Source organism: Ictidomys tridecemlineatus, chromosome 1 (assembly GCF_052094955.1).
Source record: "Ictidomys tridecemlineatus isolate mIctTri1 chromosome 1, mIctTri1.hap1, whole genome shotgun sequence".
Taxonomy (NCBI): Eukaryota; Metazoa; Chordata; class Mammalia; order Rodentia; family Sciuridae; genus Ictidomys; species Ictidomys tridecemlineatus.
In genome coordinates this window covers 143,983,603-144,008,495 of record NC_135477.1, presented here as the reverse complement: position 1 = coordinate 144,008,495, position 24,893 = coordinate 143,983,603, and the positions used below count along the sequence as shown (strand labels likewise).

At 41.8% G+C, this 24,893-nt stretch overlaps 1 protein-coding gene across 5 annotated transcripts in view; it reads right to left on the bottom strand.

The window, feature by feature from the left end:
- Positions 1–8,351: 8,351 nt before the first annotated feature.
- Positions 8,352–24,893, bottom strand: part of Sema6a (semaphorin 6A) — a 124,808-nt gene continuing 108,266 nt past the window's right edge. For all 5 annotated transcript variants that reach the window (XM_021736033.3, XM_005339498.5, XM_013364822.4 and 2 more), the window contains one exon: positions 8,352–11,787. In XM_021736033.3, coding sequence (XP_021591708.2) covers positions 10,589–11,787 — 1,199 coding nt within the window. In that variant the 3' untranslated portion in view covers positions 8,352–10,588. The remainder of the gene's footprint in view (positions 11,788–24,893) is intronic.

The window sequence follows — 24,893 nt, the reverse complement described above, 5'->3', positions numbered from 1 at the left end:
TTCTTTTAAAAAAAATAATACATACTCCCGAGCTTAGGCAAAGGACAAGGCCCTGAAATGTAAATTTCTGCACCTGCCTTGTTGTTCCATGTGGCCTTAGGAAAGTGCCTGTGGAAAATGAGTTAAACTGTTCCATGCCACCACTGGGATTAGCCCTTAAAAATGACTATATGAGCTGCCCTCACTCCTTCTTTGGCCTTCCTATTCACTGAGAAATTGGCACAACTAAAAGAGCTTTAATCTGAAGGTAAAGCCAAACATTGAAGACTGAAAACAGTTCTACCAACCCCAGACTATGTGCTTTTGAACTTTTTACATGAGGGTGAGATCAGTTTCTTTTTTCAGCCTGTATTCTGGGGCTACTTTTTTCAGAAGTTCTTTAATAGAGCACGGTCTCATGCAATGAATTCAGAATCGAGACACCTACTTTTTGTCCCCAGATAGGCTACAAATGAGCAGTGCACCATTCACAAACTCTCATGTCTTAATTTGCTGTTCTCTGAAAGGAAAGTGTTGATCTTTCAACATCATGAAATATAGAATAACGATTCTCATATTTTTGTATGATGCTTTATAGTTAAAATAGAATTTTCCCTGGAAAGGAATATTACAAACTTTTGGGTCAGGACATAGGGAGAAGCTTGGGGTTGGACAAGCAGTACTTCATCCAGGCTATCTGCAGCTGAGAATGGAAACACTTTTGGCCTGGACAGGGCAGCACTTCAGATGTGTTTAGGGAAAATGACTGTAAGAGTATTAACTCAAAGAGGAAGTTGTCAAAACAGACAGGCAATTCAAAGCCACCAAGCATCATGCACTGAGGTCCATGAGTTGTAAGGTTCATAGACCAAAGGCAGCTAGCAAATTTACAGAAAAGTTCTCTGCAGTGCATTCTGGGCCCCTTTCTCAAGGCCTGAACATCCTATCCAGAGGCAGCAATTTGGGCCAAGTAATATGGAAGCACCTCAGGTGTCAGGGGAGGCAGAATTCAGTGAATAGTTCTCTCCAGACCATCCATCTGGGAATGGACAAGAAGGACAGTATTACAGTGTTTCCAGCTCCCAGGCCTCAATGTGGGCATCATGTTGCTGAGACGGCCACACCAGGGAAAAAGAGCCAGAATTCTTTATCAGGCCAGGCAGGGCTGTTTAACCAGGCCCCACCAGTTGCTTTGTTGACAGATAAGAAGTAGTTAGGAGAGACAAAAAAAAAGAGACATTTTCATTATCAGCAGGATGGGGAGTCAAAATCATTTACTTTGATGATTTAGAGGGCTGGGATCTTATTTTCTATACTAGTCTGGAGAAGAGGGACATATTGGGGTTTAGAGTTTTGCAAACACTAGTGAAACACTTGCCTCATCTGACTTTTATACGTTCCTGTGAAGTGGACAGAGCAGGCATCAGTAACCTATTTTGCATATGGGGAAAATGAGGTGCCAAAGTTTGAATGACTGCCCCAAATGATAACTTGCAAAATAGTGAGACCTGCTCAAACTAGAACCCAGCCCCAGGAATTCCCAGTGGGATGCACATCCTTCTAAGCTGCTTTATCTTATGAGAGGGGAAAATTCCCAAGCTGCTACATTGAGAATGAATGCCCTTGACAGTACATAGGGGCTGGTCTTTGTTGGGCTGATCTGGAGTACTTCTCCTCTAACACCATCTCCCCACCCCACACACTGAACCATGTCCCTGGGCCCAGATCTGTCTGCTGATCTGGCCAGGTAATTAGACAGGATTGTTTTAAGCCACTCTTTCCTGAGGACAGAAAAAAAATGATCCCTTTGGTTTCTTGATTAGAAAGCCCAACAGATTGAGTGACAAGGAAAAGTTTTTGATCTTGCTATTATAGTCACCTAATTAAAATGAGATGCAGATGCTCCAACACCTAGTAATTTTCACCTCACTTACTTTGGCTCCAATTACAGCCCTTCCCTACTGACTTACACTGTTTAAATTACAAAGTCAGAAGGAAATATGACTATTTACCTGTTTCTATTCATACATATAAGTCTAACACATTATCTTTTCTCCCCAAGCAAGAAATGTGATCACAGGCCTTCCCTTCACCCTGGAAACAGAGGGGAATAAATCTTTGCTTCTTAAAATTAAACACCAATAAGAATTCAAATCAGCCAACACCTACGTCAACCTTCAACAGACAGTTTTGTTACACACACACACACACACACACACACACACACACACACACACACTTGTCCCCAAGAAAGAAGGAGGCAGGTCCTCAGAAGAATGATAGCATTTGCAATCCACACTTCAGAATATGTAACTTCTTTTTTCAAAATTAACCAGTAATTGACTCTGACCCTTTGGATCAGGGAAAGTTAATTGTTTCAAAGTTGTTGCTTTTATTGAGTACATAATTAAGTAAATAGTATTGCAAGGCAGTTAGAATTACTTATATATTTTATACCAGAGCTACCATAGTTGATTGCAACCAAGCTTCCCTATTTACTAAAATGCACATTTGTGTACTGATGAAGAGCTTTGTAGGCTAGGAACAGGGCTTTAATTGTTAAACAAGAAAACAACCAGCAACCCACAAAGCAAAAAGAGGACAGTGGAGCTCAAAGAAGAATGTTCATTTTCTTCTCCTTCTGAGCGGGATTTGAGGTCACCTGGTTGGTTGGTGGGGTGGGGGCATGTGGGAGATGCTGGCTTCTTTAGAGTCCTATCCTGGGGTGAGGGTAATGCACCCCCCAGGGCATTATGGAAGCTGCAGACCACCCAGGGAAGCCCGCCCTGCCTCTCCTGCTCTCACAGCTCATTAATTTAAGGAGGGTGAGTTTGTGGCAGTAGCAACATGGAGTTTGGGGGCAGTGGTGATGACAAGAATCTACCTAAGTGGAGGCAATCTCTGCTTTCTGTCACCTGAAATGTTTTTCTGGGTCCTCCCCTAAATCATTCAGCCATTGACATTGGCAACAAAGTCCAGTTGCACAGCTGGTACCCACAGTGCCAAAGTGGCCAGTGGAGCTGACGGGAAAAGACAATGGTGGATAATTCTTACACATCTCTTGCCTTCCCATTAACTTTATTTCAGTCCTCAGTGAAAGGAAAGCTGGGCAAAGTCTTCACCCTTGTAAGTTTGTGGCATTCATTTCACCTCCAATTCATCCTGGGTTCCTGTAAGCTTGTTCAATGTCTTCACTGATCTGTGCCGCCAGGGTTGGATGAAGCAGCTCTCATACCTGAGACTTGCATCCTTTTTCTTCCACACAGGTGGTCCATTGCTGCCCCTGAAGTGATAGGTGTTCCCTAAGAAGAGAGGCCACTGAGTGAGGCTTCAGCGATCCCTGCTTGGCTGAGAGCTCCTAATAACACTGTTGGCAGCAGGGCTCTGCCGACGACACAGGAAGGAAGAGATGTTTCTTTAATGATGGAAAAATATTAGAGCACAATGCCCTTAAAATAGATTGTGTGTGCCTAGCCTTTATTTTGAGGACTTTATTGTTGTGACCATCTCCCCTGGGAAATGTTGCAGGAGGCTTTTTCCCTTCAGTGAAGCAAAGTAATTGTGTAACCTGAGGTGTCCCTGAGAGAGCTGCGGGGATGATGTCAATACGCAGGTTTTGGAAACATGACTATATTTTTATGTTGATCAGTGCTTCAGCAGGTCCCACCTTTCCAAACTCTGATTTCTGAAAAATGGAGATGATCGTGTATGTGCTGCCCATCCTACAAGGTTGCTATGAGGATCAAAGAATATAATGCTCAAGATTGTTTGCACACTGTAAAATCTGACAAATGCAAAGTGTCACTGTTATTGACAGTTGGAAGCCCTGCCTTCTCCTCCGGGTGTTGGTACCATTCCACTTTTCATTTTTTTTTTTAATGAAATAAACTTTAGTCCTATTATTGAAATTCATCCTTTTGTATTGACTCAGGATGAGATTTGCAGAACATTCAGTGTCCACACCAGAGAAATAATGCTAAGTTTGTATGAGATCAGTGCATCCTCTCATCTCCCCGTTACATGGTCAGGGTAGTTGTTATGATTTCCAAGAAGCAAAGAATGGATCCCAGATTGATTTTTCATTATGTTCCTCATTCCAGAAACCCTTGGGAATCCTGTCTGAATTTCTTTAGTGTTAGTATCCTGGCATTTGATCTAACATTCAATGTCACTTTCATTTTTTTTTTCTTTCTGAAAACCATCAGTGAAGAAAATCCTTCTTATTTCATGGTTACCTACTTTTCTCTTTCATTAGCTTCCCTTTATTTGGACCATTATTAGCCCATTAGCAGGTCCAATGACTTGGCTGGGGATGGTGTTAATGATTCTCAAGAGATCCTTCTATCTGAGGGTGATTAGAAAGAATAAGAAAGTTGTTAGCCACCTCAGCCAGCATCAGTGGGCTGTAAGGTCCAGGCTCCTCTGCAAATGCTTTGGTTTCCATTTCTGGTTGCAATTCACTTTTGACCAGAAAATGAATAGGTGGGACCCATGTTTCATCAGGAAAAGGGTGGCAGTGCTTCTAAAAGGAACCACCTTTAGCAGACATGGGTTCTGACCTTTGTGACATGTTTGGTATGAGGCACCAAGAGAAAAAAAAAAGTTATAGTATTTGTGTGTGCAAATGTGTGTGTGAATGTGTTTGCAGAGTGGAATGGAGACCTTCTTTCCCTCACTACTCTGCTGCCTCCCTTAATTTGCTCAAATTTCATTTCCATTTACTAGGAGACATCTGTGCATTTTTCTGCCCAGCCACATTTAATGCACATCAGTTCAGCCCTAACCCTCTGTTGAGGTCAACTCTGTTCCTCCTCCAGGCATCTCCAGAGGTTGGGGAGGGGTTAGAGCTAAGAATACACAATACTCTAAATGGAATATTGAAGATCCTCATCTGTCTGGCAGTCCCAATCAATAAATATGATCCCTTTCATCCACTTCTGTACGAGAGACACGTTACCACCTGGTTTTAAGACAAGCATGAGATGTGGGCTTCTATGGGTTACTGAGTCCAAACACCCAGCTGTCATAATGCTGAGCCAGGAAAAGGATTAGGCTCTTAATCATGTTATTTTGTTACTAAAGGGTTCTTTTAAATCCCTCATACCCCTTTCCCTCAAGCAAAATGTACCAGTGTTTGAAATTGGAGGTGCCTTTCTGACACTTTGACTTGCTGAATGATCTTTCTTTCTTTCTTTCTTTCTTTCTTTCTTTCTTTCTTTCTTTCTTTCTTTCTTTCTTTCTTTCTCTTTCTTTCTTTTAATGACTTTTGTTCAGGCTCTAAAACCTAGGACCATGGATCTGGGGTGTCTTTTTTGGCTTTAGCCAAATCCCAATACTGAACGAGGACACCAGTTTGTGTTTACCTGACACACCTCTCCAAGGAAGCAGTCAGATCCAAGATATCAGCTCTGGACCCATAAAGCACCCTGCTTGGTCTGTATTGCTTTAGCCACTCCTAAGGGACAACAGTCTAAAGACACTCTGCAGAAATCTTCAACCCTTTAACAAGCACATAACCAAGCAGATAACAATTAAAAATCTGAGTTGTCTGATGCATTTTGTGTGTGTGTGTGTGTGTGTGTGTGTGTGTGTGTGTGTGTGTGGTGTGTGTGTGTCTGCATGGGGACATCCTTGGGGCCCCAGCTAAAATACTAGCTACACCTGTTCAGCCTCTGTCACCTCGTCAGCAAACCAGAACAAAGCTGACTGCAGCAAAAGGCACCCAGACAAGTATTAGGTTGCACGGCAGGGACTGTTTGCTTTAAATCCCTGTGATCTGAGCTTCTGGCAGCTCTTCCCTCAGCTCAGATAAAGAACTCTGGCAGATCTAGCTGGGGAAGGGTAATGTGTGTGTGTGGAGAGCTTCCGTGAGAAAGGATGATGAGAAGGAGATACTTTGTGGGTCTGGAGTCAAGTCTATCAGGCTAGTATTGCTCTGGATGTATGGGATAAGAGGCAATGAATTTGTCTTCTGCTTAGTTGCTCTCCACTAGCCTGGAGATCAGGACAAATCCTTCACTGACTCAGTGTACCTCAGCTCCGCCCACCCTTTTCCGGTCAGACTAGCTGTTAACCACCCTCTGAGTTCTACCATAGGACACTTGGGTACAACTGGGTAGAGCAATCTGTAAATCATAGAAGGAGAGGGAAACTTTTCTATCTGAGCTGATTCAGTGTGTTTCCTAGAGAATCTGAAATTGGATGTGGGCTTTCCACTTGTGTTGTTCCTACCATCTTGGCATGTCATTTGGCACAATGCCCAGCCTGCCTGCAGCCTCTCCCCGGACCAATCCATTATCCACATTACTGCCAGGTAGATTTCTAAGGCACTGACACATGTGCTTGCTGCTTCACACACTCACAGCAGGGCAGTGCTCCAGTGCCCAGCAGCTCAAACCTCACATGTGAGAACCAGGCTACTCCTGGTCTTCCCTATCCCCCTCCATGGCCGTACCCTACAAAGATCTCACAGGCCCCGTGTGAGACTCTGAGTTTTGTTTCTAAGCAGCACACTTGGTGTTTTTGCACTAGATTTCTCCAGTTCCTCGGTTAGGTCTCTAGACAACTCACACAAGAACCAGCTCCAAAGTTCCACATGACCTTAACCTTTGGGGAGCCCCCTCAACAACACTGATGCTTACATCCAAATGGTAATTACAGGGGCCATGTCAGTCTGTCTTTGTAAATGAGAGGGCAGGAACTATACCTAGTCAACTCAGTGCTGAACAGTGATACACCTCACAAATACAATTGGAAAATGATTTGGGAAAAGATGGCTAGGCCAGATCAAGAGACCACTGTAGACCCCAACCTGCAGCTTCTCACACTTAAACTGACCTAAAGCATTAAAAAAAAAAAATTACCCTGGAAGGTCAAGAGTAAAATACCTTAGCTGAGGACTTATTTTAAACAACAGTTTTTAAAAATACCCCAGAGGGGAAATCTGATCCAGGCATTTCATATTCTGCAAAATAATAATCAAGTACTGCATCCCAATATACCTCCAACCGTGTCTTCTGAGTTATAAGAAAGAAATGCTAACTAGGAGTAAAATCTAGCACCCTTCACCTTATTAATATGTAAAAAGGCTGAAGTCACATCTGTGCAAGGATCTATTTTTAGTGGACCCTACATACTAAAATCCTAGCCTTGATCTCTTAAACTATCAAGCCTACCATAAATGTTTGATGATGAACAAGCCCATAAAAAGAAAATGCATAAAATGAATAGAGGGAGTCAATGCATGCTCTGCCTTTTAATTACCGGTGGCTTCTGCTAAAATTCTGCTCCAGGCTGGGTGCAGGCATAGAAAACACATCGATAATTTGGGTGGGGGGAGCAGGGTGTGGATATTGCAAACAGATATGTCTAAGGGCATAGTTATTTATGCTGGGGAAACTAAATAGAGATAGAGGAAGAGGAGAATCATACCGAAAATGTGCAGAAGGGTGGGGAAAGCGGCTATAAAAAGATAAAAAATATATATTTAAGAAATTAAAAAAATAAGCACCCAAGACGCAAAAAATAATGTAGAACAGTCTGGTTTTATTACTTTTCAGTAATAAAGAGCCTTTTTCTTGCTTTTTTTTCCCCTTTTTTTTCTTTTCTTTTTTTTTTTTTCTTTTTACAACATACATTAAGTCGTGAATCAGATGTTAGGGGATGTGGAGATGGAAGGAAAATTGGTGACATCACAATATTTTTACAACTTTACAACAAATATAAATCTGAGTTTTTGCATCTACAGTGTCTAGCAAGGGTGGGAAGCAAAGGCACACTCGGGTTTATGGACCCTCCCCCCACACGCAATGGGGAAAAGAAAGGGGGCAACACTTCAATGCAGAAGACCAGCTCAATACATGTGGGCATAGTAGGGTTAACACCGCAAGTGACAGGTGGTGGGATGCAGGGATATGGGACGTGTAAGTTTTGACACAGGTCTCCTTAGCACAGCAGAGACAATGATGCCCGCAGACACTGGCATTCGGTGGTGCTCAAGTCGACGAGTGGTGGGCACAACACTGTCAATACTCTTGGGAGTCAAGCACGAGGGTGAAGGTAGCAGGGTGACACACACCCATCACCTTCCTAACTTCTGCATTTTTTGAAGAAAAGGGAGAAAACAGTATCTTGATTTCCAGGCAAGTCTTCCAGAAATCATGGGTTCAGGGTACAGAGTTCACAGAATGTGAACAGGGACTCCACTAAAAAACAAAACAAAACAATAGCTACAACCGACCCCAAACAACAACCAAACCTGGAGGAACTCTGGGAGCCAAGGGCTGTGCTCGCACCCGCAGCAACACTCAGATCTGACTGTGGAGCCACCGCGTTCCCCGAACCAACTCAGTCTTTCTCTGCAAGTTTCTTAAAAAAAATTTTCAAAGACAAAACTAAACCCAGAAGATCAAACTAGAAATTAAAAGGGACAAGAAGACCACCAAATATACTGTTTAAAAAAAAAAAAAACAAACAAAAACACTAACAACTGACAACAATGCTTACGGTTTACAGTATGTTGACAATTCTTTTGTTCATGATAGAGTAAATAGAAGTCTCTTCTGTGTGCTTGAATGAAATGAAAACCATGGGGAGAGACACACAGGCCATCCCCTCCCAACCTTCTAGAAACAATAACAAAATGATAAAGAAATTTAAAAATAACTGAAAATACTTTGCCCCAGTCAATGTGTTTGCAGCATCCATTGTGGTTGGCCTCATACTTCAAGTTACTCTTTAATCACAGCAGGGACCAGCCTGCCTGCATCTATTTCCACGTCGTTGCTTTGTGTGCTGTGTACTTGCAGCACAGCTTGGAGACTCCTCCCAGGTGCCTGCCCAATGGCACACAGTGTATTCTCCAGCCAGTGGACACAGCAGAATGAGGACTGAGACGTTAGTCCCTTTTCTGCTGCCTAATGAGGATGTCACCATATCGAAATGATCTGAGAATATAAGGGAAGCAGGGGCTCTGGGATTTGCCACCCACGAGACTGGGGTCCACGCTCGGCAGCACAGCCAAAGGGTGGTTCGAGTTGGCACGACTAGAAGGCAGTGTGAATCTCGGAGGGTGTGTGCCACCCAGCGCTCCCAGGCTGTGGCGTCTTTACGACCTTCGCCGCTGTGTTCTTCTTCCATCTGCTTGACTCCAATCCCCCAGAGGGCTGGAGTGGGGGTCGTGGGGAGGGTTAAATAAATATCTGCATTTATTTCAAAAGGAAGAAAAAATTGATCATATGACAGTTTACATGTGTACACAACTCAGGGTGTAAGGCACAAATTTACATGTGGAAAACAGGCTATTCACAGATGTAACCCCACGAAAAACCCGTGTGATCAAACCATTAATTTATGCAAGGTAGCAGCCAGCATTTTAATTAGTTCACACCGATTGTGGATTTCGCTTTGCTGTCTCACATGCAAGGTGAAATGAGATGGCGGATCTCAAGCTGGTGCCTTCGCAGAAAGTGGGGACCACCGACAAGAGCCACTTCGGCAGCAATGGGACATGATGTGCCATTCTAGAAGTTTCTCTCCTGGTTGCTTCAGAAGTTAGGATCTGGAAGGACTATGAAACTAATGGATTTTTTTTTTTTTTTTGCATGTTATGGCCAGAGACTTGGCCATCAAATTAACTGGTAGACTTAAATAAATATTCCCCTCTTAATGCTTTCCTTTAGCTACAGACCAGACAGTCCAAACACAAAGCTCAGAATTCCAGCTCCAACTTATTTACTCAGTGAATTTATTGTAAAAATAAAGAAACTCAATTATTCCAGTTAATGGATTTCACGTTAAATAGTTTTAACTTTCTGTGGGCTTCAGAAGAGCTGTTCATAGGATGATATATGGAAGAGTCCTTTCCTTAAGGAAAAAAAAAAAGAGTAGAACAATAAATAAAGAGTTACTTGCGTTAACGGTCACGTTATTTCATTAAAAGAGAGGAGCAGAAATCTATGACATAGTTGCCCAACATGGCATTTATCCGCTATAACAGAAAAGCTGTAACACTGGTGGGCATTTCACAGTATCTGCGCATAGTAAACTTCTGCCATTTGTTAAAGTCTGAGTTAGAATTATCAATGAATTCTTTATATATATATTTTTTTAATTTTCATGATTTTTTAAAAAAATGTATTTGTGTTTTTGCAGTTTGGAACGATAGCCCAGTTTGGCAACGTCCCGTGCAGTCATGGACACCATGTTGTGGCTGCTGTTCAACTGTGTGTGTGTGTGTGTGTGTGTATGTGTCTGTGTGTGTTGTTGTGTGTGCATGTGCATGTGTGCATGGGGGGGTGGTGGGTGGGTATGTGCTTTTGGCTCATGTTTGTGATGATAACTGAAGTTTTTTGTGGGTCCAACCTGCTGTAGGGTGTGCGGGAGGGTGAAGGAAGAGAATGGAGGTGAGTCCCACTGTTGCGAACCTTCACCAAACCACATGGCCCGATTGAGAGTACCCCTGCGTCCCAGAGGAGGACCCAGCTAGCGTCCTCAGTTCTGCCGTGGGCCATCTTGGTCTGGTGGATACTCCAGGCAGTTGAGAACCTTGCTGAGCTGAGCGGGCGCTCGCCTTGCCTGCTGGTTCGACTCCTGACCCCCTCCCCCTGGATTATGTACACGCATCATTGGGCTTCATGGATGTGGAAAGGGGAGCAAAGGAGGGTTTGGGAGGTACGTCTGGCTTTAGCGAGGGAGTACGCTTCAGCCCCGACCTCGTTAGTGAATTGTAGGTGTTGAGGCTGGGCTGCCTCGAAACAGTCACGGCCTGGCCCGATGCCTGGGAGCTGTGCACCTGGATGGAGTCCACCCTCTGTGGGGCAGGAGGCGGGTTATCTCCCCTGCCAAAGCTCTGGTTTCTGGAGAGGTGAGAGGAATTGGAGGAGTTAGTATTGTTTCTTTTAAGAGTGGTGGCCTGGTGGCTTCTGGTGAGCGAGTTCGTGGGGTAGCTCCTTTTATAGTCAACCCCGTAGGAAGAGGAGTGGTGCATTTCCAGTCGCTTGCTCAGGCCGTTCTGGGACAGGGAGCCTCCCGGAGGGCCCAGGGAGGCCTCGCGCTGTGGGACCTTGGGGGGCAGGCTGTCTGGGTCCTCCACGAGGCTCACCCCATGGTTGGGACTCTTGCTGCTGAGATGATCTTTGATGGTCTTGTACTCCAGGGTGGCGGCCTGGTCCTCCAGTGCCATGTGGGCCACCTCGCTCAGTTTGGGCTGGTCCACGTACTCATGCTGGTAGCCCTGCTGTGTGATGGGCAGGACCACCACACTGGGGATGTGGCTGGGGGAGGCCCGGAGGGGCAGGTCCGTGGGAATCACAGGGGAGCCCATAGGGGGCATGTCCTTTGTGCAGGCATTGATGAGGTTCTGGTTCCTCTCCCACTCCCTGCTGCCACGGCTGGGCTTCCGCTTCTGCTGCAGTGTTGGGGTGGACTCTGGGGTGGGCAAGGCCGTAAGGTCCAAGTGGTGCTGGTCAGCCTTAATGAGCATCTTGGCGGTGTTGCTGGGAGTGGCAAGCTTGCCGTTGTGCATGAGCGGCGTGAGGATGGCCTCTGGTTTGGGGTCTTTGGACTGGGTGTCCCCAAAGAGGCCACTGAGCTTGGTGACACTGCTCATGGATCCCCTGCGTGAGTGAGCGAGCTCCTTCTCCTTGCGCTGCACCACAGCCACATCCTTGCGCCGGTGATCACAGACACAGTACACGATGATGCCAGAGAAGACGGCCCCCATGACAAAAGCCAGAATGACTGCAATGGCCAAGAGGGTGACAGGAACGAGCTGATCATGGCCTTTGAGGTAACTTTCCCGAATCACTCCTGCAATAGACATCACACATGGTGTTAAGAAACGAAAACACAGGCGAGGCTTACCGTTGCTTGGCACTCACCCTGTTAATTGATAACAGTAATAAGTGACAGCGGCACCTCTGCATAACTTGTCTTCAGGGTACAGCTTGCCAGACATTCATCAATTAACCCCCCCACACACACACACACAGTGTGAAGTGTGCAAATCAACTTCATTTGTTGCCTTCTTTGTGTTTTTTATTCTCTCCAGTACATTCTTCTTCTAATTAGCTTCATTCCATAGAACATGACAAGTTTGGGCTTTCAGAATTTACTTATGTCTCTCCCTTTTCATCTCTTATCAGTCTTCCCCTATAGAATTAGGATAACTGAGATATTTTGAGTCTGGAGGAAGAGGGATGCATATTAAATGACCAAGTCACAGAAAAATGCCAGCGTTCAGTTTTCTCATGACTGCCTCGTTGCACCAAGGCCTCTCTCTGTAGCAAACTATATTTGCTTTTCAAGCAACTAGAGGGTAGAGGGTGTATGTCATTTACAGTGAAAGAAAAGAGCTAAAGCTAATAGATTACAATGTTTATGCTTACTTTGCATTAAAAAAATCCACTCTCAATTTCAGATAAATATGCTGAATGTTTGAATGAAGCACTCTCCTCGCTGGAAATGAAAGAATATTTAGAAAAAAAAAAAAAAAAGCAGTTGGGGCCCTGTAGTGGATTTGAGAAGTGTCAGGTCCCATTATTATGCTTAGGGTTTGCTGTCACCATGAGATTCTTCGGCAGAGTTATCTCTTCAATTTAATAAAAATTATGTGACTATACCCGTCTATGCTCTTACACTACATTAACCAAGATGCTATGTTTCTGAAGGAAGTTGCTTTCCCTGTTCCTGCTTAATCAGCCACCAAGCTGAGCAACTCTAATCAAATGCAAACACCCGAAGCTTTTATTTTTTTAATACCACATGAGAATACACATCACAATTGTCAGATCTCAAGTGCTTGATGCAGTAGCTAAAAAAAATAAAATCTCAAATACCTCAATTCCTGCCTCTGGAGAGGAAAGAACATGAATACATTACAGGCACTGCATGGGCTGAGGAAATGTAAACATTGTTCCTATTATGGAAACGAGAGCAAGACAGAAAATGTACCTTCTCTGGTCTCTGGAGACACATTTTTCATCTACTAAATCAAGTCTTTCTGGAATATGTTTAATGCATTTTACTGGCAGGTATCAGTGGCACAGAATTAGAATGAAATGAAATAAAAATCTCTACCCCTTTCCAAACCCACAACATACAACCCTTAAACTTCAGCTGGATTTTTTTTTTTTTGTGTGTGTGTGTGTCACAGTTGAGACCTTGAAGAAATGCAGCTTTGTCAGATGGCCAAGTGGGGGTGAGGGGTGATTTCTTGCTCAAGTATCTGATAACTGTGTGATGGTTTCAAAACTCTGAAGCCTCCTGCGTGAAGATGACGATGACACTCTTTTCTTTCCAGAGAACCTTCTCCCCTTGCCCTCACTTGTGACATCACATGTGGTTGCTGTGGAAATGACTGTCCCGTGACAAAGGATTGTGACCTCAGGTGGGAATCAATAGAAGCAGCAAATCTCTCTTAAGAAAAAGGATTCTGTGATTAAACAAATACCCTTGGAGATGAGGGAGATGAAGGGCAGCTGCCCTAAGGAGAGAGTTTAAGAAGGGAAGATATTGAAAAATTTCTAAATGTGACACTTGCCAAATCTTTCAGATTTATTTTCATGTGATTTTAAGGGGTGGAATCAGAGAAGCAAAAAATGATTGGCTATAACTCACACCTTTTATGTGTGGAGTTCCCCAAACAATGAAGCACCTTGCATTCAAATATGTTTTAATACCTAGTCAAGCAAGAGAATGTGCTAATGAAAAATTTCTTCATAAAATTTGCATTTCCTTGTTGTTATGCTAAAATAGCAACAGATTTTCCTTTCATTCTGATTGTGTATAGGGTTCTATTGAACATCGTTCTTAACCACCTACACATAATTGCACAAAAATGTACACCTGTGAACAAAATGAGCTTAATTTTCCTCATTGACTTGGTGATTTCAGTGGGGTCTAACATAGGCTAGCTAAGTACCCACATTGGTAGTGGGTAGTAAGTAAAATTTTTTGGTAATAGGTAATTCATGGAGCCCCTTCAGGCGATCATATTTAGGGGATAGGGGACTGCGTAGTTTAATAGGAAGCAATTGACAATGGGCTTTAACAGTGTACAGTTTGAATTGACCTCTTAGTTTAAGAGGAACATGGAAAAAGTAAGGTTAAAGTCCAGCCTTGACTCCTGTTTAACCTTACTTGTTCCTAGCCTCCCTCCATCATGGGAAGAAATGTGTTTTCTTTCATTATCAAGAGTTTCAAGAGGACTCTAACCTGTCTGCGGTATAATATGTTAGGAACGGCATGTGGGTTCCTAATATAATCATTGGAATAAGAATAGCCTGAGGAAATAATGATTTTTATTTTTGAAATCTGCAGAACAAAAACATCCCCAGACTAGGTGATTAGGATCAGTTGTGCTTAATTTGGCCACAAACCTCCACCTCTGTCAAGATGGACTTTAACATGAGAATGTTCTACGTCTTCCAATGGTTAGCTTGTCATATAATAAAGTTCTGGCGTCTAACCACAGTCTTGCTGATGGACTGGCTTCCGGCATGGGAGTGAGCAGTGCAAGCCTTTTGCACAGTAATAAGGTTAGAACTATTCATTTATTTCATTGGGAAAACTACACAATTTTCAAATTTATACATTGCTTCCTAACCTTACTTTTAACTCTTTTTTTTTGTGTCTGAAGATCATTATCTCAGACTCATGGAAACTACTTGCTCTTCTCACTGAGAAAGACTTTTTTTTTTAATGGATGACATTTGAGTTCAGGTTCTTTTTGGGGGGGGCAGTTGTTAACAAGTCAAGTAAGATCTGACCTTTGAGGAAACTATCTCATTTTGTTATGTAAATAGTGCCCTTAAAAACCATTATGACTCGTTTCATCTTTCAGACCTAAAAGCATCTGCTTGGGCAAATTCAGAAACCCCACCCCAAATTAGAAACAGATCAGAGATTAAATTGAAAGTGCAGTTGAAGATAAGGTTAAAGGTTATTTTTGGAAATGCCTTTCCAAACAAAGCTTTCTGCTTGTATCAAGAAAAGGGCTAGGAGCATTCATGCAAATGATCAAATCAACTTTGTGGTCCTGGGATGTAGTTCAGTGGTAGAGCACTTGCCTAATGTGCACAAGGTCGTGGGTTTGATCCCTAGCACTGCAAACAAAATTTTGTGGCCTGAGCATCATGAAGGATGGAACACAGCAATCTCAACTAAAGGGTCATCTGGAATGATACAAACAACATTAGAGAATATCTCAAAGGGCCTGGAGTCTTGGGCCCATCTATAGGCTGGGTGACCTTTTGGCAAGAGACTTAACATCTCTGGGCCTCAGTTTTTTTTCATCTATGATGTGGGCTTAACACAATCTTACTGCCTTACTGAGTGTTAGAAGAATCAAATAAAGAATAGGAAAAAGCTTAAATGCTATAGTTTGCTGGGAAAATCTAAAGGTCAAAAGAAGCCACAAGATAAGTGGTAGGTGAGAGGCTCATAGAGGGCTTCAGGAGGATATAGTCACAGCTGCTCCAGTTGATTCCATTAGCTATCCATCTCCCAGGGGAAAGGGGCAGATGTGTTCTTCTCTGCTTCAAACCTGGTGCTATTCAAATGTGGTCAAGGAGATGAGAGGAAATGTTGAGAAAATGACACAAAGAAATACTTCTCTTTCTGAACTGTCTATAGGTCTTGAATTTGGAAATAATTGAAAACAAAACAGGGAAATGTCAAACAAAACAAAGGGATTGTATATTCCTAGTGCAGTAATAATCCTATAGTCAGCTCCTCCAGGACAGGGACCATGTATTATTTGCATTTATAACCTGACCACCCTCAGGGCTCAGGGTAGTATAGCTAAATCCATGACTGCTGAGCACGTGATTTTTAATACACAGAGATATTTTAAAACGTACCTTTAAACTTGTAGGTCATCTTAGGAGTGACTATAACCTTGCTTTTGAAGTCACAGCAAAGAATTATATCTCTAATCACAATAGAATTTTAATAGCAGCATCTATCAGACCAATCAAATGAAATCTATAAAGGTGCTCAGTGTTTGTTCAAAACGAGGAGAGAAACAATTTTGAAAATAAAAAGAAATTGGCTCTGGGATAATTCCAAAAGAGCCAACGAGGGTAAATGGGTTATTTGTGACAACTGAGAGCTCCAGTGGAATTGAATAATTCAGAATAAATGCATCTCTGCAAAGGGCAACAGGCTGGAGCTGGGGTGTGCATCCAGCCCTTCAGATCTTGAATGGAAGTCCTGGGGAAGTGGAAAGCCTTTTTTAGGGAGGTATGCTCCCCTGCCCAGGGTTCCCCACACTGCAGAGGGAACACAGGTAGGCTTCTTCACTCTGGAGTATTGATATGCCTTCCTTTACCAAGCCCAGGCCTTCTGCTCTCACAAATTGAAAATGGGGCATTAGTAATGAAAACAGTATCTGAAACATCCTTTGCATTGATTCATTAACCACTAGCTATTTCTCACCAGTCATGGGGTGCTAAATGGTTATTCTTTCCAACTTCCTATTGCAGGAAGCAAGGCATACAATGGCTTAGAGATTTCTCTGAAATCATGCCTTAAATTGGCAGAACTGAGAAAGAATAGAATTTCCACTTTTTCTTTTTTTTTTTTCCCCCTCTGAGGTGAGAGTTTTCAGATACTGCAGGGAGGCCTTAGTGAGATAGACTGAAACTCTCAGAGGCCAACACAATGAAAAGCTTATGAAAGACCCTGCCTTGCAGGCCCAAACAACATATAATTATAAATAAGAACAATTATAAACTGCAAAGAGAAAGCCTGATACATTTCAGCATTTTCCTGTGATGACCTTGTTAATAATCTGAAATAATCACATACCACATTCTCTTAAAAAAAAAAAAAAAGGCTCCTGATAGCATAGCCCTGCTCCCAGTTCTCCATGACTGCCTAGTCTGTGCACTGGGGTGGGGCTGGGCTCACACAAGGCTCAAGGACATCTTGCTTTAGAAAGGATGCTGTGTCCTAACTCAGGGTTGGATTGTGATTTTCTTGGTGTTGTTATTATTGTGCCAATGTAACAAGGTTTCAGCTCCCAGCATCTTTGTGGCCACCTTCAGGAAATGTTTTTTGAGCTCACTAAAGCACTGTGCTACATGTTGGGACAAAGGTGAATGAATCATAAACCAGTGAGGAGAAGGCAGCTACTTGCATATAACTGCATTCAAAAAGGAATGAGCTACATCCTTGTCAATAATGGGCAACAGCTTTGCCTAGGAGATGGTATTTATACTGTGCCTTAAAGATGCACAGGATTTCAGCTGGAATGGATAATGCAACAAAAATCAAGAGGTGGAGAGAAGGAAAGAGAAAACTATATTCAGTAATAGTCAATGGTCTCATTTCCTTCTGGTCCCTTATGCCCTAGGCATGAACCACCCTGCTGGACTGTTCCTTGCTTCTGGGCTTTCTCACAGGTTGTCCCCCTGCTTGAAATATCCCACCCCCACCATCCCACACATGCAACCTCATCCTTCATTATCTCTACTTCAATGCAGCAACCTTCTTCCACTCCTCAGACCAGGTGAGCTCTTTGTTCTACAAGTGTCCCCAGAGCTCTGTTCTTCCTCTATCCTAAATCATCACTCCTAGGATATTGCTTTTATGTTTGTTTTTCTCACCTTGTCTGCTCTAAAAGGGAGGCATTCACCACTGAATTCCCAGACATAAAGGCGCTCAGTAAATATCTGTTAAACCAATAGTAAATAAATGCGTGAATGAATGAGTACATATAGAGAAAAGATATGAAAAACAAGAGCTACAAATAACATTTGGAAAAAGGCCATGAGCAGCCTCAAATGACCAAAAAAGATGTTTGAAGACCTGCTAGTTTTGGAAGGAAAGTTCTGAGCTAATTGATCTGTACTGGTTTCAGAGGCAATATCTTTGCATCAAAAAACATTTTATTTTTCTTAGTGTTTTTAAAATTAAAACTCATTCTTCAAGTATACTTATCCCTTGCACCTTACCCAGATATCTGGAAGATAATTGTCATATCAAATTATGAAGTAAATCAGACAAATATGTACATTCAATTGCACCTACTAAGCTAAATACCAAGAATTAGCCCTCCCCATCCCCACCCCAATTACCTCTCTAAATGTGTACAACCCAGGCAGCCAGTAACCCGAAATGGTTAAGTGTGCACTTTCCCCTCTCACCCTTGCTTACTGGGCTGCCTGTTTCTGAGCTGCTGTGATATGATGGATGTGTCTGTCTCCATAGTGAAGTGATTAATAGGCATCTGTGTAAAGCGGACCCGGTGACCACAAAGACAACAAAGCCTCTCTGTGTCCTTTAGAGAAATATGCAAAGGCAAAAAAGGAGGATGGACGTTTCCTCCATTACTGAGCAGAGAGGGTTTGTGTTGGGTCTGAGAGCTAAGAAAGATGGCAAATCACCAAGAAAAGCCCCCAGAGTAGGATCCCCTAAAATAGACTCTTGATTCTGCTTTATAGTAAGACAAGCCTGCAATTTCCTTGAAATCCTCATAACAAGTTGGGTGAATGGAATCTAACAACCCAATTTTTCTTGTTTGAAAATCTTATTGCAATGAAATGCCAGACTCACAATCCTGCAAGGCGATCAGAATGAATGAACTAATCAGGAGCCAAACATCACCAGGCTAACCACACAGGGCTCACTGTGAGCCCCATTAAGGAGAGAAGAAAACAAATAGGGAAAAACCCCAACTGGAGACAATTTATTCTCCACACCACACCCTAGCCAATCGAGATGACCACACGGAAAGCGAAATGGGAGCACTCTGTGGTTATCTCGGCAGGAAGCAGCCTTCAAGGGAGTCTTCTTGTCTTACGGCATAATGGGAACCAGATGGCTTAGGAATAAACTGAACCGCCAGCAGCCATGGAAATGGGCTTAGAGTTTATAACTCAAACTTTCCTTTTCCTCTTATTTTTTATTTCTTTTTGGTTTTCCTGGCAGCTGAAGATTAGGTACTGGGAGGGGCATGGTATAAGGCTAGTGTCCATGCCAAAATAGAGGCAGCTTCCTGGCCATTTAATATCCTCAGTTCAGAAGCAATTTTAAAGCTCACATATTGAAATAATGCTTACAGTGGTTGACTGTGGATGAGCCCCACTTCCACTTCTATCACCTCTGAAATTGATACATTTTTTGGTTGGGATGATATCCCAGGGAGAGAAGGGAGAGTGAGCATGAAACTCATTGAACTTCACTTTAAAAAAAAAAAGAAGAAGAAGAAGAAACAGCTTCATTTCCCCCTCTGTGCTCTGTTCACTGACATCCCTCAGCTCCACTGTTAGACTTGGCATTGCCAATGGGAAGACACCTTCCTCACCCAGAGCATGGATTGATGTCCGTACCAAGATCATATCAGGATAATTTTTAAAAGCCATGCCCAGGAATGTTGGTATGTGGTTCTGTTTTAGAATTGTTATTGTCCCTATACAAGCCAAAACTATTTTTTTATTTCTTAAGTGCATTTTATTTATTTTATAGTAATTTTTAAAATTAAAATTAAAAATTTTTATCGGTCATTATAATTAGGCATAATAGTGGGATTAGTTGTTACATATTCATACATGCAGACAATACAGCGATACAGTTTGGTCAGTTTTGTTCCCCAGTACCTCCTTTCCCCCCCTCTTGCTGGTCCCCTTCTCTACTTAACCAATCTCCTTTCTATTTTTATGAAAGAAACCCAAGCCCTGCATTTCTTTTCTTTTTTGGTAAGAATTGTTTTAGTTTGGCAAAGTTTTTGCAGAATTTTCAAGGTTTATTTTCCTATTCTGAGGCTTTCTTTCTAAATATGACCGGAAACCTAACATCTGTGTGCTTTCTGAAACTAGACAAAGCATTTCTATTTTCCAACTTCCTGGTCCCATCTTCTTCCTTTGCTCTCTCACAGGGCATCAAAGCTACACAATGGGGAGTGGTTCTTCTTAAAAAAAAAAAAAAAAAAGTGAAATTCAGATAATACATTGTTTGGAGTATTTGCAGTGCTTTGATTTTTCTCTACAAAGCAAGGTAAAACAAATATGAGGAAAGAGGTCTGTCCTAATATTCTGGAAACTGTTAAACTTGCTAGGAACAGAGTTCTTAGGATCTGGGTCAGGATGAGGCTGGGTGTTATTGGTTTAGGACATAAACTATGAAGTCATAAAGACCTGGATTTTCATCTTGGCTTTACAAATAATTAGCTGTGTGACCTTGGGCATGTCACTCAATCTCTAAGCCCCGGTAGTGCTATGAGATGAGCATTGTTAGAAGAATAAAACAGGCTAAATAAATGAAAATATGTAAAGCAGTTGGCATCGTGCAGGAAATGTGTTAATGTTCAATTAATAACACAATGACAGGATTTCTAGAAGTTCTGACAAGTTGCCTGCCTTCTGTGAGATCCAAGATAGACTATTTAAAGGCACTTATTTTGGTAGGGCTCAATTGTGTTAATCAAGAGTAGAAACATAAAGATGAAAAAATACAAATAAAAGTAAGTAAGAATACAACAAAATCTTGGCTAGTGAGCAACTTGAAAAGCCTCTTGAGTCCTAGTGCTGCTCAGTCTTAGTCTTACCTGGAACTTGTTATAAACAAATCCTTAGGTCCTTCTCCACTTTTCTGTCTACAGTCTCTGGGCTGGCCCCAGAAAGCTGTGTTTAAACAGCTCTCTGGATGATTCTTGTGTTCACTAAAGTTTGAAAGGCACTGTCCTAAATGACATCAATGATATTCTAGAAAACATCTGAGTGTTTAGCTCTAAAATTCTACATCAGACACCACTGAGCCAGTGGTTAGCCAGACTTCCAAAATGATTTGTAAAATACATAAGAAGTAAATGCACAAAATCTTCCTGATGTTCAAAGCATGAGTCTTCAGTGGATCACATGTATAATTTCTTTACTAAGGTTGCCATGCTCTGATAAAGAATACAAAATTGTTATTTTGTTCAAAACACAATCAAATCCTTTACACTTCCCCTTGGTATTTGACAAAAGTGTGATTTAGGACCTAAAATGCTGTACTACTCCTACAGCATCAATCTACCAAATTTGCTAGCAATGGAGGCTGATGAAAAAATGCCTGGGGTCTCTACTCGGGCACGAAGATATAGGGAGGAATTTTTGATGCTCCATCTCTGTTTACGGTGAGCATCAGGAGTACTTGGAACCACAGAGGTCTGTCTGGTCAGGACTGGACCCAGGGGCAGAAGAGGCAGAACACCTGATGGAGCCACCTGATGGGCAAAGTAGCTCCTTCGTAGACCCACATCCAATGTCCTCAAATCAGACCCTTAAAACTCAACTCATGGCCATCAAGTGACACTGAGAATGGATCAGGGGATGCCAAAACTCTTCCTGAACATCTGCATGGCAGGACAAGAGAAAGGAAACTCAAGAAGGTTTCACTTTATGTTCCCACACTGAAAAGAGGGACCTGAGCTCATGTTTCATTTGCCCACATTAAGGTCCTGCTTTACAATAATAAAAATGCTTAGCACAACAGTGTGCTCAATGGAGCTCAGCACCTCCCGATCTGCTGAGCTGAACTGAATGTGCAAATCCGTAGAATTACATAAGACATTTTAAGTTACATAAAATTTCCATCGTGTGCTTTTAAATCCTGGAGTGCAAGACCCTTCTGCACTTAGGGTATATTTATTACCTTAACAAATGTCAGGTGATTGTGTCCAGTGTTATCTATTATTTATGAATAACAAGAGGCTACAGGACTGGAAATGACATGCTTTAATATGTCCAAAAGGTCAGGCATAATGCAGTTTGCAGTCCTATAAATTTCGACACCATTTCCCCTCCTAATAAAGCATTGCCAATGACGGTCTAAAGTGAACTTCCATTATTTTTACACAGCTCATAATCACTGCATCTGACTTCAGTAAGAGTAAACGTGGATGTTTGTTTGAAAAGAAAAGCATCCTTTTAAAAATATAAAATTTAAAAATAATTGGAGTGGGAGAAGTTATATTACCCCATTAAAAATGGAACACTTTACAAAGATAGTTCCCAAGCTGTGGACTTACAAGAACTTAAGAAATATTAAAGATGACAGACCTTCACATTGCCTATAATTGACTCTAGCACTCATTAGGATCCCATCTACTGTGCCCCCAGTATATTTGAGTATATGCAACTACATTTCATTAGTTTACTTCAGGGCCTTTTGAGATTTAAAGTGCTAAGAGATTTACATATGATGAGGTTCCTGCGGCTCCTTTCAGTCCCTCCAGTAGCCCATACATTTTTGCAGGGGTTTACCTATTACTCGCATAGCCTGTATCTCTCTAGGACCAACAAGTGAACACAGGTTTTTCAGCCTTCTTTTCTGTAGGGCAGTGACATGCATTATGTATTCTAAGCAAGTCCTATAGAGTGTGAGGTCATTCTCATGAGTAATGTTAAGAAAAGAGAAATTACCCTCAGGAAATTACCTGGTTTCCACTACTTTGCCCTCTGTGGACTAGCTTGTCTATGAAACAATGAGGTTTGCAAAATCATATTTCTAACCTTAAAACAAACAAACGTCACGAAACCAGGTTATCATAAAGTTCGGAGACAAAGCTAATATTATTTTTTCTATTATTGCGCAGGATCCAAACTATAAATTGATTCTTCACAGTTTTATTGTTAGGACAAAACAGAATCTAGATGAACACAGTGCAGTTGAGTCAATTAAAGAGGAAGTCTGTAATGACTCCAGATGTTCCGTTAATAAGATCATGCCTAACCTAGTCCCTGTAGTCCTTGAAAGTTCCATTAAGCTGTCAGAAAACTCTGTCATTGTGTGTGTTTTTGTACAAAAGATGGGAGAGAATGGAAAAAAAAAAAAAGAAAGAAAACTGAAGGAAAAGGGTGGGGGTAAAGTTTCATGTCAAGAAAGATAGGGCTTCAAAGAGCAGCTGTAGGTTAAAGGTAAGAAGCACCCATAGAAGATGAATTTACTTTTTTTTTTAATACCCTAAGGTTTAAATTGCTAGTAAAAGCAAAAGTTCAAGTCTCCATAATCATAATTTAAGATCTCCATTTTTTGAGAAAGTGGATAGTAGGTGGGGAAAAAAATGGTTTAGTGGTTATCTCTAGAAAATCCAAATATTGGTGTGCAGATTCAGGCAGGCAAGGAGATAAAACAGCTTTCTACATGGCTGACATTTAAGTTTTTTTTTTTCCTTCTACCCTTTCCACAATAATCTCATCAAGACCTTAGATAAATTCAGCAAGTTGTCAAGAGGATACAAAATTAATTAAATCAAATCTACATCCATGCCTGTAGTAGTGAAAGAATGATTACAGCCTTCCTCTGGGGTTTCTGGGTTCTCACCCTCCTCCCTGGCACACACTCACATGGGGGGAAGTGCCACTTGGTCTATTTGAGGATTAGCACCTGACCTGTTTACCATGCCATTTTCTTCAGTCCTTTAAAGAAAAGCCACAGACCACAAATAGACTCTTTTTTCCTGGGAGGTGACAAAGAAATAATATAGTAAAAAATATAGGGTAGTACCCTGGATTACATTCTCATTTCTTTCTCCGCCTCCTCTAATTTCAAAATCTGTCCTGAATAAAATGTCTGTCATAAGCCACGCACCCCAATGTTTTAATCAAAATGACAGAGAAAGCCCTTGTTTGGAATTTAGCTTGCCTTGGGGGACTTTACCTGGAAGAAAGTTCTTAGTTTGGCAAAAAAGCATCTACCAGGAAAATGTCAGGGATACATACGTAGTAACAGTCACTGTCGATTCTAAATTGATGCAAAGTTCCCCTTCCCAAATTCATGGTGTATATGCAATTAATAACCTCATACAATTACATAATCAATTTACTATATATCATCTATCAATCTCTCTACTTTTGTCCTTTCCTTCCTCCTCCCTCCCCCCTCGGGTCCCTCTTCCCACCATCTATCATCCTATCCCCCACTGCCTGTAGCTAAAGCCAAAGCATGGCACTAAGATGACCATTTCAATCTCAGCCCCCACTCCAGCCCTCTGTGTACTTTATCACTATGGTCACCCCATACCACTTTCCCCTTTATCATCTCATGTTGTACTTTTACAGCTTTTTGTCTGGATCATGAAATTTATTTGCCATGGAATGTCCTCCCCTTCCCCTGCTCCTGAAATCCATCTTTCCTTCAGTGCTTGGTGTCCCACCCAACCCCATCAGTCACTCCCTTGACTCCCTCAGGGCTCTGCTCTCCCTTCTCTCCTTCACTTTTCTCTCAAGAATCTTTCTGCCCCAGTTAGGCAGACCACCTGTGCACCTCCCTTGCTAGGCTGACTGCAAGCTACCTGAGGGCAGGCTTACGTTGAATTCAAAACTGTATCTTCTGTAATACTCAACGTCATGTTTATGTCTAGTACGTGTTTGCTGAATGTCTGCTGAAGAGTGAAGAAAAAAAGGAAAGGATTCTGTACAGCTTTCCTTGTGAACAGGGTTATCAAGATCACTACTATTTTCTGGTACTTTCTGAAAATGAGACCAAAAATGCATGTTAATGAAAACTTGAGGTTAAAGAAAATTAAAAAAATCAATAGTTTTTAATGGTGCTCCTGTTCAGGAACAATTTTTTTTTTTTCCTTGAGCTTTCCTCACTTAAAAGTGTCATTTGAAAACTTGATTTCAGTGATAATCTTTTAAATTACTCTTTATCATAGTACAAACATATATGTAACTTTGAGTAATCATTTTCTGAAATTAAATGTGAATAATTTTTTTTTTACTCAAACTCTGATTTGGGTTACTGTAGGTTTCCAAGAGTTAAAGGGCCAATACCATCTAAAGACTATGTCTTCTATAGCTTCACTGAATAAATTACCTGCAACCTCTTTAATGGGATTAATAGAGCAAAAAATATACAGGATACTAGGTTAAATTTAAACTTCAGATATAAACAGTAATGTTTCAGAAAATAGTATGTCCTATGCA